The sequence below is a fragment of the Pleurodeles waltl genome, chromosome 5 (genome assembly GCF_031143425.1).
Source record: "Pleurodeles waltl isolate 20211129_DDA chromosome 5, aPleWal1.hap1.20221129, whole genome shotgun sequence".
In the NCBI taxonomy this organism is placed as follows: domain Eukaryota; kingdom Metazoa; phylum Chordata; class Amphibia; order Caudata; family Salamandridae; genus Pleurodeles; species Pleurodeles waltl.
The window spans coordinates 858,355,947-858,372,276 of record NC_090444.1 but is presented as its reverse complement, the minus strand read 5'-3'; the positions used below and the strand labels follow the sequence as shown (position 1 = coordinate 858,372,276).

The 16,330-nt window shown below is 47.0% G+C and overlaps 1 protein-coding gene across 1 annotated transcript in view; it reads left to right on the top strand.

Annotated features, from left to right (window-relative positions):
- LYST (lysosomal trafficking regulator) overlaps positions 1–16,330 on the top strand; it is a 2,674,875-nt gene that overhangs the window by 796,376 nt on the left and 1,862,169 nt on the right. Inside the window, 1 exon segment of the mRNA XM_069234946.1 lies at positions 8,922–9,042. Within this exon segment, the coding sequence (XP_069091047.1) occupies positions 8,922–9,042 (121 nt within the window).

Sequence of the window (16,330 nt, the reverse complement as noted above, 5' to 3'; positions counted from 1 at the left end):
TCGGACCAGGTTCTGTTACCCAGAATCCTTTGCAAACCTCAAAATTTGGCTAAAAAAACACATGTTCCTCACATTTCTGTGGCAGAAAGTTCTGGAATCTGAGAGGAGCCACAAATTTCCTTCCACCCAGCATTCCCCCACGTCTCCCGATAAAAATGATACCTCACTTGTGTGGGTAGGCCTAGCGCCCGCGACAGGATATGCCCCAAAACACAACGTGGACATATCACAGAAAACAGAGCTGTTTTTAGCAAAGTGACTACCTGTAGATTTTGGCCTCTAGCTCAGCCGCCACCTAGGGAAACCTACCACACCTGTGCATTTCTGAAAACTAGAGACCTAGGGGAATCCAAGGAGGGGTGACTTGTGTGGCTCGGACTAGGTTCTGTTACCCAGAATCCTTTGCAAACCTCAAAATTTGGCTAAAAAAACACATGTTCCTCACATTTCTGTGGCAGAAAGTTCTGGAATCTGAGAGGAGCCACAAATTTCCTTCCACCCAGCGTTCCCCCACGTCTCCCGATAAAAATGATACCTCACTTGTGTGGGTAGGCCTAGCGCCCGCGACAGGATATGCCCCAAAACACAACGTGGACATATCACAGAAAACAGAGCTGTTTTTAGCAAAGTGACTACCTTTAGATTTTGGCCTCTAGCTCAGCCGCCACCTAGGGAAACCTACCAAACCTGTGCATTTCTGAAAACTAGAGACCTAGGGGAATCCAAGGAGGGGTGACTTGCGGGGCTCGGACCAGGTTCTGTTACCCAGAATCCTTTGCAAACCTCAAAATTTGGCTAAAAAAACACATGTTCCTCACATTTATGTGGCAGAAAGTTCTGGAATCTGAGAGGAGCCACAAATTTCCTTCCACCCAGCGTTCCCCCACGTCTCCCGATAAAAATGATACCTCACTTGCGTGGGTAGGCCTAGCGCCCGCGACAGGAAACGCCCCAAAGCGCAACGTGAACACAACCAAAATTTTGGAAGAAAACAGTGCCTACCTGTGGATTTTGGCCTGTAGCTCAGCCGCCACCTAGGGAAACCTACCAAACCTGTGCATTTCTGAAAACTAGAGACCTAGGGATATCCAAGGAGGGGTGACTTGCGGGGCTCGGACCAGGTTCTGTTACCCAGAATCCTTTGCAAACCTCAAAATTTGGCCAAAAAAACACTTTTTCCTCTCATTTCTGTGGCAGAAAGTTCTGGAATCTGAGAGGAGCCACAAATTTCCTTCCACCCAGCATTCCCCCAAGTCTCCCGATAAAAATGATACCTCACTTGTGTGGGTGGGCCAGGTGCCTGCAACAGAATAAGGCCCAAAACCTGAAGAGATAGAAGGGATAGGTATTTTTGCAATATATCATTTTGATGTGTGCACATACGTCCGTGATGTGCCAAACACTAAAATAGTGAAAAGAAACACTTAGGTTATGTGAAGAAGACCCCTCACCCACCAACCAAGTTGGTGGCATGCTTCATCATCGGGGTCCCACCCGAGGCACCTAGCGTGTCACAGGTGTGCTGCGACGCCTGATTACAGCGGAGCAGGTTTTGTCATTTTTTACAACACATACTGGTTGGATTTGGCACGAGGGTGAGTGATGGTTCAGTGGATCAAATTTTATTAACAAGAGATTTCACAAAAATGAAATGCACTGCTAATAACTGAAAGGCAAAAAAGTGAACCAATGACTCACAGCTCGTGAGCTGTAAAGCCGCGACAAGGCACCAACCGCTTTACAGTCCATTCACACACCTTTCATACATGACACGCACAAGACCATTCACACCGCCAGCCACGGGCCCAGCACATTACAACACTCACATCGACAGACCGCGCCACTCAAGGGCCCATCACTTACATACGCCACATGCCTGATACAAGAATCACACCAGCTGATGGGAGTGTGGACTGCCGTTTGGCTGGCACCGCCAGCCAAGCGCCACCCCACGCACACCGCCAGCCAAGCGCCACCCCATGCACACCGCCAGCCAAGCGCCACCCCACGCACACCGCCAGCCAAGCGCCACCCCACGCACACCGCCAGCCAAGCGCCATCCCACGCACACCGCAATCACTTTTTTTTTATTTATAAACAACAAATAAACTACTAATTATAAAATAGGCACAAAACTACAAACACAAAACCTCAAACTAAATACACGACAGATGCCAACCGTGAAACATATGAAAATATAAAACAGACAGCTTACGCTCACGGTATTTCCCAAAAGTTTTTCCTTGTGTGGTAACTTCTAAAACAGCTGGGCACACACAGCCCAGGCTTTGAAGGGCATTCGGGGCAGTACATCCGGCTCTCCCTCCGGATTGATCTCCGGGCACATACTCTACATTTCTTTGTGGGCATGTCTTTTTTGGGAGTGGGAGGAATGTGATCTGGAAAGTGCCGATCTTTCAATCTAGCCACATCCTCCACCACTTCTACTCTAGGAACTCTTGCCGGTTCCACCACAATAAGGCTTTCTATCACCGACTCCTGAAATTTAACAAAAGTCATCCTTGACTCAGGTGAACAATCCTTGTATACAATAAAGGCATTAAAAGTTGCCAAATGAAATAAATGTAGGGCCAACTTTTTATACCACACATACGACTTACGAAGAGCAGTGTAAGGTTCCAACCTCTGATCTACTCTATCAACACCACCCATGTGCCTATTGTAGTCCAAAATGCACGCAGGTTTGCGCACTTCCGCAACCTGACCCCAAACAGCCACAGGGGAAGTACTCTCATCATGGATGGTCGATAGCATGTACACATCCCTCCTGTCTGAAAATTTCATAGCTAACAGCTCATTATTCCGCAAGGCACTGCACTGTCCCCTCTCAAGTTTTTTACAGACAAGCTCCCTTGGATAGCCTTTGCGGTTAGAACGGATTGTGCCACAAGCAACAGTGTCCACCCTAAACAACTCCTTGAACAACTGCACTCCAGTGTAGAAATTATCTACGTAAAAATGGTGACCTTTGTTAAACAGCCGTCTAGCAAGTTCCCACACAATTTTTTCGCTAACTCCAAAAGTGGCCGGACAACCAGGAGGGTCAATACTGGAATCTCTACCAGTGTAGACCCGGAAATTATAAACATATCCTGTACTGCTTTCTGACAGCAGATACAATTTAATCCCATACCGTGCCCTCTTACTAGGGATGTACTGCTTAAAAACTAAACGCCCCTTGAAAAGGACCAAAGACTCGTCCACACTTATCTCTTTGCCTGGAACATAGACCTCTGAAAACCGATCCACAAAATGATCAAGGACAGGCCTAATCTTAAAAAGGCGGTCACAATCAGGGTGATCTCGTGGCAAGGCTAAAGCATTGTCTACAAAATGCAGCATACGAAGAAGAAGCAAATACCGATTACGTGTCATAGTTGCAGGAAATATAGCAGTTGCCATCAAGGGACTAGTAGACCAATAAGAAGCCAGTGACGGCTTCCTGATCAACCCCATCAAAAAAGACAAACCTAAAAACCTTTTCATCTCTTCCAGATATGTGGGAACCCAATGAGTAGCTCTAGACTGAGGCTTAAGTCTGGCAGCGTTGTCCCGCAAATATTGCTCTGCATACACATTTGTCTGCTCCACAATCTCTTCCAAAAATACATCGTCCATAAACAAGTGAAAGAAATGGACAGGCAGAAAGTTTTCCGTATTAACTCTACACCCTGGGAGACTAGTAAATGCAGGTAACTGTGGCTGCTCCATGTTTGGGGCAATCCAGGTGTCAGGTCTTCTAATGGGAAACCCTTCAGCCCCAGGCTGCTGCACTCTTGGCACATCAATGTCCTCCTCTAACTCAGGCCCTTCATCTGCACTGAGAGTAGCTTCCTCATCAGAAGAATACTCTTGGACAGAAAACTCACTTCCAGAATCTCCTGCTTCCTCCTCTGCCTCAGATGCAGAGTCAGTGTCGTAATCATGGTCTGAAGACGACTCAAAGAGCATGCGAACAACCTGCTGAGCGGTCACTTTGCGGCTAGCCATGATCCTAACAACAAATGGATTGCCAACAACAACTAGCACTAAAATAAGTAATAAACAAAGTGTAGCTTTATCACAAAGAGTTATGTACTACAAAAAACTATACCACTCAGTTGCCTGAAATAGCTACTCACCAAGCAACTACTCTGCACAGACACAGCAATCACCAATGATATCCCACTAAAAAGAAAAAAGAAAAAAGCAAATTAGACATATGACAACACAAACATCACTGTGCTCAAATCTAAGGACAATGTCAAACACACAATACTGCATTTAGTACACCACCTACAAACATGTCATTCATGCATGTCAACAATACTCCTTTGGAGTAAATTGCTTTCACTTACCTAAAACATGCAGCTATGCAAACCACTGGACAACTACTGCCAAAACCGCTAAGATCCACAGCAAAGGAAGCAAAAGCGTTGAACTAGAAGAAAAAGAAGAAATAAATTGTTATAATCACAAATACAAATACTTTGCCTGTTGACAAACACCCCACCACCAAGAACTTAGAAGTTGTCCCTGGTACCTAAGTGGATCCTGCCCCCCCATCGGGGGTAGATGGGCGTAAAAAAAATAGCCGAAATGGGCAACACCTCTGTGCCCCCTTTTAGGGGGCAACCCTTCCCAAAGGGGGCACCCCCAGCACAAAACAAAAAAATCCCTGCCGTATTGGTGGTTTCTGCCCTCCTTGGGGGCAGATGGGCCTACAAAATTACACACACACCACACAATCCCTGGCGCCTAGTGTGCTTCCACCCCCCCCGGGGCCAGATCGTCCAAAAAATGACTGGTCTGCCATCGGGGGGCCGAAACAGAAAAAAAAAACTCCCCAGGGGAGAGACCCTTGCCCAAGGGGTTGCCCCCAAAATAAACAACAAAAACAAAATCCCTGGTGTCTAGTGGATTTTGCCCCCCCGCCCCCCCCCCCAGCGGCAGATCAGCCCAAAAATTGGCAATCTGCCCCAGGGGGGGGAGGGGGGGGCAAATACAAAAAAATGTGTCCCCCAGTGGGACGCCCCTTGCCCAAAGGGTCGCCCCCCAAAAAAAACTTTACAATAAAAATAAATCCCTGGTGTCTAGTGGTTTTCAGATCTGCCAAAAAATCAGCTGATCTGCCCCCCGGGGGGGGGGGGGGGGCTAAATACAAATAAAAATTCCCCGGGGGTGGCCACCCTGGCCCAAGGGGTCGCCCCCAAAATATACACAAAATATAAAATCCCTGGTGTCTAGTGGTTTTCGCCCCCCCCCCCCCCCCCCCCCCCCCCCCGGGGGCAGATCCGCCGAAAATTCGTCGGATCTGCCCCAGGGGGGGGGGCGAAATACAAAAAAAAATTGCCCCCGTGGTGGGGCGACCCTTGCCCAAGGGGGTCGTCCCCAAAATAAACATAAAATACTATATCCCTGGTGTCTAGTGGTTTTCGCCCCCCCCCCTGGGGGCAGATCCGCCGAAAAATCGGCAGATCTGCCCCCAGGGGGGGGCGAAATACAATAAAAAAAATGCCCCCGGGGGAGGGCGACCCTTGCCCAAGGGGTCGCCCCCAAAATAATCAATATAATACATTTTCCCTGGTGTGTAGTGGTTTTCGCCCCCCCCTGGGGGCAGATCCGCCGAAAAATCGGCAGATCTGCCCCCAGGGGGGGCGAAATACAAAAAAAAATTGCCCCCGGGGGGGGGCGACCCTTGCCCAAGGGGTCGCCCCCAAAATAATGGCAAAATAACACTATCCCTGGTGTCTAGTGGTTTTCGCCCCCCCCTGGGGGCAGATCCGCCGAAAAAACGGCGGATCTGCCCCCGGGGGGGGGGCGAAATACTAAAAATAATTGCCCGGGGGGGGGCGACCCTTGCCCAAGGGGTCGCCCCCAAAATATTGAAAAAAGTAAATCCCTGGTGGCTAGTGGAGATTCCTGCTCCACGTTCGCGGGCTCTGCCCGCGATCGTGGAGCAGGAATCTAATGAAAACAGGCACCGGGGGAAAGGAAAAACCCTTTCCTTTCCCCCCGTGTCTGTTTCCACCACCCCGACCCCCAAAAACGAAGAGGACTCACCTTTTGGGTCCTCCTCGGTAGACGCGCTGGAAGCAAATGGCTTCCAGCGCGCCCGGCAACACTAGATGACGTCAGCGCGCTGTGCGCGCGCTGACGTCATCGGATTGCCGTGGGGGGGGCGGGGGTGGAAGGGGAAGGTCTTCCCCTTCCATCCCCGCCTGGGGGGGAGAGGGGGGGTGCACGGGGGCGCACTAGCGCGCCCCCAAGTTCCCCTGTGCCTAGGACGAGATGATCTCGTCCAAGGCACAGGGGAACTGTAGCCTTGGACGAGATCATCTCGTCCAAGGCACCCAAGAGGTTCATTCTTGACGAGTTTCCTCTAGAGTTTAGAATCCCGGGAGCACCTCTATTAAAAAAATGCTATCTTACAAATATATAGGACACTGATCATCAACAGTTATGCCCCACTTAAGAATATTAAACACAAATAGAATGTGGCGCTAGGTACATTGCATGATAGGGGGTTGGGAGAAGGCTTGTAGGTACCCGAGGGAAGCTGTGATGATATCAGGCTTTCATCAAATCCAACTTAAGATTCTGCATAGGGCTTACTTTACTAGAACACATTTGCATAAAATAGGGAGGGTGTATATTGATAAATGCTTTGGGACTGCATCTTTCCTGGCTCCATGATCCACAGCATGTGGACGAGCCCTGTGATTCAACTGTTCTGGTCAAGAATAGGACAACTAATGTCATGCACCATAGTGGAGTCGATGAGATTCACACCACAACTGGTGGTACTGCGCATCAGGAGTGACCACCACAAGTATGCCTTAATTTTCTGTAATATTGTGCTCATGGTGGCAAAGATGTATATTGTCCAGCTGCGGACAGTGGAACAATTCCAGAGGTGAATCGCTAGTCCCCAAATATGGACTGGTGCATGCACATACAAGAGACCATGTCGCAATATGAGTATGACTGCCCACCAGCGAGGGCAACACCCCAGTACAGCAGTTATGGACAACAACCACTGAAATTCATCCTGGGACTAGTGAACCCCGGCACTGTGCTGTCTCAGACATGAACTAAATTAGCTCAAGACCTGTGTTGACCGTGGCTTGCAGAGCTATATTGTCCCCATTCACATGTACGATGATGTATTGTATCTGGAAATTGCCATATGTTGGCTTTGTTCCACCTTCACAGGTTTAATTAAAAAAAACAATTTTTAAAAAGGGCTTGCAGGATCCCATCCGGCCCCTGAAGCATTTTTCCTCACATGAATCTGTTAATGCCTTCCTCCAAGTCTAAAGTCAGTAGTTCACATTGATATATTCGCCCTGCATGGGTAGCAGCCTATACAAATTCGAAGATGGTGTATCCATATGTATATATTTGAGTCTAACAAACTATCTTCCTTGGAATTGAATAACGATGTGTGTATTTTCCAAAAGGTCTTGTTATCTTTGCATCGTGTGGCTATCTTTAATTTTTCCTTTTTCCATTTGTTGTCTCTTTCTATGGTTAAGGTATCTTTTAAAATATTCTCTAAACATAAAAACAACTAATGATGGACGGAATACAGAAGAAATCAAATATTCACTCCCCCAGTCACAAAAAACAACCATCTTTGGACCATTTTCGGGGAATCATCCTTCATCATCCAGGGAGGACGTGGCCCTGCAGTTCGGACTGGACCGTTCCCATGGGGAACAGGGACAAGACTGATTTGCATATGGCTGCGTCCACCTGGGGTGGCCTGGTGAGCAAAAGAATTGATGGATTAAACCCAGATCTGTGACTGGGTGTGAATGTTTGATTTGTTTCTGCATTATTATACGAATATAATTACACTCAATTCAGCAAACATCTACAAATCCTTATCTCTCCAAAAATAGTATATCACTAATACTTTTAAGCCGAGAAATATATATTTGTCTTAATTCCATACTATATACTCCACTTGTCATAAACCAAATGACATCAATATCATATATACTCTCCCAAACTCACCCCCTTCCCCCACCCTATCGTTTGTTACTTTTTCCTCTAGAGACACTGCTAAGAGACAGCTGTGTAAAGTGTGCAGTAGGTGGTTACACTCTGCAGTTAGGTATTAGCCACCTACTTCTAATGTGTCCCCATAATACTCACTGCTGACTTGTTCAGATTTTGCAAGGGAGGCATCGGAGATCATACGGCGTAATTTAGAAAATTGAATCAATAAAAATACTATATGAGAAGTGGATAAGAGAATCTATGACCCTGTGATACTTGAGATAGATCAAAATGTTAGTTAGCTAGTTAATTCTCGCTTGTCTGACCTGGTCACACACCAATTTAAAATGTTTCACATTGGGTAAAAATGCTATGTGCCTTTAAAACTCAGTTTCTTTAGTGTGGATTTTAAAACGCTCAAGGTGTTAATTTTCTCCCTTTCTCTGAATGATCCACAGTATTATAATTTTGTTCCTGCTAAGAATGTAATGGGATCAATATTATAATAAATATCGAGCTTATAGTAAGCTTAGAAGTAAAATGTAGGTTATTAATAAGCGGAGAGGGCACATCGGAAGCAGGTGTTTCCAGTTTTTGTGCAATATTGGAGTTATTTGTAGGCAATGTGACTGAGGAACCAATACTAAATCTATAGGTTCGTAATATTTTCAAAGGTTTAACAAAATATTCAGGGCCTGATTACGACCTTGGCGGATGGGATACTCCGCTGTATTACAAGTTCCATTATATCCTATGGCGGCGGGGGGGATCCGTCACGTTTGTGACTGAGTTTCCCATCTGCCAAGGTCGTAATCAAGCCCTTATTCTCTACATTGCATTTTATCATAGTTCAAAAGCAATCAACAGTCATGTACATTTGTAATTGTCTTTAATTAAAATCCTTTATGTTTCAGGGGGAGACAAAACTGATATTGAAACTCCAAAGGATGGCAGTGTACATGTGATTTCATTGGGTTCTAAGGCACTAATGCTACAAGTCTGGGCTAATGTAAACACTAGATCTTTAATCCTACGGTATGTTTTTTTTGTTCTTGTTTTATGTATTACGGTATGAGAGGATTGCTATTACTTCTGACATTAGTCAAAGTTCTATGAGCATGCTTTTATTAAGAACTGTGATTTAAGTTAATTTTCTAAAATGATTTTACATTTGCAGTAGCATGTGCCCGCAGTAAATAGCTTAAACAAACGAGTGAGGTTTAAATATTTAATATATTTATAGCATGCAGAGACCTTGAGTTTTGAGTTTGTAGAGTGCTATTCTGTAAAACATGAGGTTTTTGAATTATTACATTTGAGGCATTTCACCAAGAAAAGTGTTGAGGGGAAACGGGCAAATGAGAAAGGGGGTAATACAGGAAAAAACGTGTTATCTGAAGATGAAGCAGGGGGTCGGTAGCGGGTTATTTGGAGGTAAGAGTTGTCCAGCACATACTTATAAGAGGCGTTCCAAATTCTACAGTTCATGAGCTAACTCAGAAATTGTCTGAATAGATGGGTCTAGAGGCCCTTCCAGAAGTTGGCGAGTGAGATTATCTTTCGTAGGTCAGGTGGAAGGAAGTTTAGTGATAAAGTAGATGTCCCAAAGAAGGATTGTTTGAGGACTGGGGTAGTCTTAAACTTAGGATTTCCTCTGTGTTTTCTATATCTCCTGGAATAGGAAATGTCAGTTTTTTTGTTGTTAAATATCTTGTTGCAAATTTTGCAATAACAATAATCTGTGGCAGCCAGACATTAGACGCGTTCAAGCGTTTACACGCAGTATTTGCAGAATCAGCACTTTAAATTTATTTATTTTTTTTAAATTGTAGCAAGTTCAATCATAGGTCGGTTACAGCAGTAGGTTGACTCCTGCCTGATTCCATTTCTGCCCCTGATGTGACAGGAGTGTGCCTGGAAGTTCATTGTGTCTTATAATCAGGGTTAGTCTGTAGTCTCTGCAGCAGAAATCTCCACTTCTCCCAAACATCTAGTAGTTTGTCGTTTTGCCTGGTATATAAAATTTGAATGTCCTCTGCCGTGCACCCAGTGCTTAATTTGTAAATCAAAACATGCTGGTGCCCAAAGCTCACCCCTTAAACACCCGACTGCTGCAATTAAATGTGGGAACAGGGAATACTGAGATAGCGTAATCCTAAAGCCACCTCGGGCCTCTTCAGTCCATTTACAGCCACTCCCTGCCCCTTCAGCTCACTTCTGCAGCTTTCTGATTTCTCCTACTGTGACGCTTTTTTGTTTTTCTCTTCCTCCGTCTTTCCCATATGTGTCTTTTGCTCGCAGTAAATGCTTGAGGCAGAAAAATAAACGCCAGCCTTCAAAAATAAGTGGCAGTACTCCACACCGGAAACAACAAGTACATATTAAGCACTGCGTGCATCACACGTCTATATCTCTCCTCCATTCGATTGTCGGGTTTTGCTGCTCAACCATTGTCCTCCTTTTGGCAAAGAGAAAGGAGAAGTTCACAAATTTACTTTTCACTTTATTTTAGTTCACAAATTAACTTTTCACTTTATTTTTTTGTGCATTCCATATTGATGAGGCGCACCACAGGCAAGCCCGTCTTCGCCTGGTCCGCGCCCAGCGCCACACCCCCTGGTCCCCGCAACCCCCCCATCACCTGACGCCACTATGACACCAACACCCTCCACGCCCTCAACGCCGGCCGATCTGCCACCTGCTTCCAGCCCTCACCAAAGCTCCAGAACCGGATGCCACCACCTCAGATGCATCCTTCTCAACACCCGCTCCGTCCACAAGCACTCCATCGAACTCTGGGACCTTCTTGACTCCTCCTCTCTGGACATCGCTTTCCTGACGGAGACCTGGATGAATCCATTCTCAGCACCCAACATCGCCATAGCCATCCCAGACGGCTACAAGATCACCCGCAGAGACCTCACTACCAGACGGGGGGAGCGATCGCCATCATCCACAGGAACACCATCAGAATCTCAACCAACACCGAAGACACCCTCAGCACAGCCGAACACATGCACTTCCAAATCCACATCAATCCCAAGACCACCCTCAGAGGCACCCTCATCTACAGACCTCCCCCCCCCCCCAGACCTCGACCTTAGTTCAGTGACTCCATCGCCAATGCTGTCAGCACTCAAGTCCTTGCTTCTACAGACTACATCCTCCTCGGAGACCTGAACTTCCACCTCGAAAACACCAATGACAGCAACTCCACTGCCCTGGTCGCCAACTTCGGACTCAAACAGCTTCGCACGTCACCCACCCACTCCGCTGGACACACGCTCGACCCCATCTTCTCCTCCAGCAGCCACATTGCCTTCAGCCACACCACCGAACTCCACTGGACCGACCACCACTCCATCCACTTCACCTTCGAGAAACCCACCACTCACCACCACCCGCAACCGATCCCTCGCCGCAGCTGGAACAAGGGGCCAGATGTAGCAAACGTTTTGCGACTCGCAAACGGCAAAATTTGCCGTTTGCGAGTCGCAAAACGCGTATCCCAATGCAGAAATGCATTTTGCGAGTCGTTACCGACTCGCAAAATGCATTTCAGACTCGCAAATAGGAAGGGGTGTTCCCTTCCTATTTGCGAGTCGCATTGGGATGCAATACCATTTGCGACCGCATATGCGGTCGCAAATGGCATCGCAGTTACCATCCACTTCAAGTGGATGGTAACCCAATCGCAAATTGGAAGGGGTCCCCATGGGACCCCTTCCAGTTTGTGACTGGAGCCCCAAATATTTTTTCAGGGCAGGGAGTGGTCCAAAGGACCACTCCCTGCCCTGAAAAAAAACCGAAACTAAAGGTTTCGTTTTTTTTTAAAGTGCAGCTCGTTTTCCCTTAGGGAAAACGGGCTACACTTCAAAAAAAAAATAACTGCTTTATTTAAAAGCAGGTCGCTAACATGGAGGTCTGCTGACGTCAGCAGGCCTCCATGTTAGCGAGTGCCTATACTCGCAATGGGGCCGCAATTTGCGACCCACCTCATGAATATTCATAAGGTGGGTCATTGCGACCCCATTGCGAGTTGCAGTCGGTGTCTGAGACACCGTACTGCATAGCAATTTGCGACTTGCAAATTGCGAGTCGCAGGGACTCGCAATTTGCAAGTCGCAAATTGCTTTTTTCCTACATCTGGCCCAAGGTCACCAACGACCCGCTGATCTCTGCCCTCGCCCGAGCCCCACCAGCCGACAATACCGACACAGCTGCCTGCAACTTCAGGCAATGGATCGACGACTGCGCCAATGCTCTTGCCCCGATCAAGAAACCCATCTATAATCGCATCGTCAGAAAGGCCACCTGGTTCACCACCGACCTCCGGACCTCCAAACAGACTTGCTGAAAACTCAAGAAGAAGTAGCACCCGGAACAGACACCAGCCACCCACACAGCCTTCAAATACACCATCCGCAAACACCACCAGCTCATCCGGACCACCAAGAGATCCTCCTTCAAGGAACGAATCGACAACAACGCGCACAACAGCAAAGAGCTCTTCAACATCGTGAAGGAACTCTCAAAACCCAGCTCCAGCACCAACTACATCCCACCTTCGCAAGACCTCTGCGACTCCCTCGCCACCTTCTTTGACTGCAAGATCACGGACATCCACAACAGCTTCAACACCAAGACCCCACCATCAGTCACCAACACCTCCTACTCACCGCCCCCCAGCCACACCAACTTCCTGCTCTCCTGGACACACATGAGCAATGTTGACACCACCAAAGTAATGAACACTATTCACTCCGGCTCACCATCTGACCCCTGCCCGCACCACATCTACAACAAAGCAAGCTCCATCATCACCCCCCAACTACGTATGATTATCAACAGCTCCTTCGAGACTGCCACCTTCCCGGAAAGCTGGAAGCACGCCAAGATCAACGCCTTACTCAAGAAACCCAAGGCGGACCCTAAGGACCTCAAAAACTACCGGCCCATCTCCCTGCTTTCGTTCCCGTCGAATGTAATTGAGAAGATCGTCAACAGGCAACTGACCCACCACCTTGAGGAAAACAACATTCTGGACCCGTCCCAATTTGGTTTTCGCAGCAACCATAGCACCGATACCGCCCTCATCGCTGCCACCGACATCAGGATCTTCCTGGACAAAGGCGAAACCGCTGCCCTCATCCTCCTTGACCTCTCGGCCGCCTTTGACACCATCTACCACCACACCCTGCGCACACGCCTGCACGACACAGGAATCTGCGACAAAGCCCTGGACTGGATCACCTCCTTCCTCACCGGCCGAACTCAGAGAGTCTGGCTCCCTCCATTCTGATCTGAAGTCACCAAGACCATCTGCGGCGTACCACAAGGCTCCTCCCTCAGCCCAACCCTCTTCAACATCTACATGGCACCCCTCGCCAACATCGTCCGATCTCACAACCTCAACATCGTCTCATATACGCCGACGACACCCAGCTGATCCTCTCCCTCACCAAGGACCCCGCCAAAGCCAACCTCCACCAAGGTATGAAGGCCGTCGACAACTGGATGGAGAACAGTTGCCTAAAGCTGAACTCAGACAAGACAGAGGTCCTCATCATTGGCCCAGCCCCTCCCACCAACCACGCACGCAACCTGGGTTTCATCCTTGACTCATCGCTCTCCATGACCAACAAGTCAATGCTGTCTCATCCTCCTGCTTCAACACCCTCTGCAGGCTCCGCAAGATCTACAGATGGATCCCTACCGAAACCAGAAGGACGGTAGACCCAGGCTCTCGTCAGCAGCAGAGTGGACTACGGCAACGTCCTCTATGCGGGAACCACAGCTGTTCTCCAGAAAAGACTGCAACAAATACAGAACGCCTCCGCACGCCTCATCCTCAACATCCCCCGCCACAGCCACATCACAGCCCACCTGAGAGACCTACACTGGCTCCCCGTCAACAAAAGGATAACATTCAAACTCCTCACCCACGCCTACAAAGCACTCCACAACGCCGGACCAGCATACCTCAATGATCGACTCACCTTCTACACCCCGAACCGACAGTTCCGCTCTGCTGACCTCGTCCTCGCCATCCATTCTACGCATCCACATGACAACAACCGGCGGCAGATCATTCTCCTACCTCACTGCCAAGACCTGGAACACCCTCCCCATCCACTTACAACAGACCAAGAACCTACTGACCTTCAGGAGACACCTCAAGACCTGGCTTCAAGCACCTTGAGACCCACACAGGTGAGTAGTGCACTCTACAAATGTACTGATTGATTGATTGATTGATTGGTGCCAGGCAAAGATGTCTGAGGTGTCAGTTATAAGACAGTTTGTATGCTTGCTGTGTATCGATCTACATCCCGTGTGCAGTAGTCTTGCAGGCTCGGGCGGTCCCATGGAATGTGGAGGGATGTTGCATCTGTTTGTTTGCATTTAGAGTACTCCCCTGGTCTGGAGGGCTTTATTTTGTGAAGCAAGCCAGGTGCGACATGTTCTGTGGATGAAGTTAACATAAATGAGATGGAACCTCAGGCTACTAGTGGCAGCAGGTGTGAGCATAGGAGCTTCATTCCCATTTTTTGTCCGTGAAGTCTAACCCGGAGTCCACTGTCCGTCTTGTATTCCTCTTCAACTCTGGTTCAGTGATGTCTGCTCTCACCTCTGGGTAGAGTTGTGTTGTCACTCCCCTACTGTTGTCTGTCTTTTTTATGGAATCTAGTCTGTAGGATCTGCAGGGTTTCCTTGACCGTACCCCATAAATTAATGCACATGTTTCGTATAGCGAAATAGTGGCAACTTTGTGAATGTCAGCAAGTTAATTGTCTAAAAAGGAATTTCTATATGGATGGACTTGTAGAAAATGCAGCATAACTTTCACTGGATTCCGGTTGGAACTGGAAACCAGTAGAGGTTTTTGAAAATGGGAACAATGAAAATATTTTTTAAACTGGTTCCTCTAGTCTGACTGCCAAGCGAAGTATGGCTTTGACATAAGTAATGTAAGATTGGGGAACTCCAGCAAGAATAATACTTCCAAAGTCCAGCCTAGATATAACTGGCAAGTTAACAGCAGTTCTGAGCTGCTTAGCTACAATGATATGGATCTTTTTCTTCAATGAGTTAAGACGCAAAATAGCTGTTTGTGATACTTTGTTTATATGTTCAAATATGAGTAAACCCTAGGATTTTGTTGTGGGTGTCTGAGATGGAGAGAAGCCTTCTAGATGCAGTGAGTTTAATAATGAGGAATCAAGTTTGGTTTTGGAGGAGGTACATAGATAAGGTGAAATTATAGAGAAAGACACCCTAGGATGTCTGTCTCCAATTGTTATGTTTTTTTTTATACAGTTGGGTGTTGTTCGTGAATTGTTGCATGGATCCATTAGAGTTTTGTTGCATTAGACTGACAAGCTCTATGTAAGGCTTGAATAGTGTGATGCCAGGATAAATCACTGCGGCACTCCACGTACAACTCTTGCAGTATTGTTTGTGTGTACTTCGATACCGGTTGGTGTCTGAAAGATAAGGGGAGTTCCAGCATTGCCTCTTCTTCTCAAAGTAGTGTTTCAAATTTATGAGAAGCCAGTAACTGTCGATCATGGCAAAGGCAGCTGTTTGGTCTAGTAGCATTAATAGCCAGGTATGGCATTTGTCCAGAAGTTGGTGTGCGTTATTCAGGAATTTTAAGGTAGCTGTTTCAATAATGAAGCCAACTCTCAATCCTAATTCATAATCGGCCAGTAGACCTTAATGCTAATGTTGTTGGTTTTTAGTTGCTTGGACATTACTTTGTCCGGTACTGTGTCCTGCCACTGCAGGTTTGATGTTGGTTGGCTGTGTGTGTGTGTGTGATCTTAATTGTGTTGTTTAAGGGTTGGTGTTATTTGACTAGTTTTTAGTGAATTTGGGAACAAGCCTTGATATACAAAGTTTGATTTTACCATGCAGACCTTATCTATTTTTGACCCCCCTGCATATTTTTACCTCTTAATTTAAATTAAAGTTTTTTGTTAAACTTTCTTACTAAAGAACTGAGAAAAAAGTTTTGGTTTTGGACAATTGCAAATGCAAATATATTAAGTTTTCCTTTGGATTGCTCTTGATCTTTGCTGTGAAAGGCTCCTTTCTGGTGCCAATTCCCTCTACAATCATTCCAGTTCAGTGCAGTCTACTTGTAGCATGCTCCCATCTGCCAACTAATGCATTTGGGTGCCTCGTCTGAGGCATGAAGGACTGTATAAACTCAACTACAATATAGAAATGTGCTATAAGAAGGAAGTATCCTCATCTAATCGCAGCTGAGAAGTGCTTCCGAAAATAGTGACAATTTGAAACACTGGTAGTGTGCTGA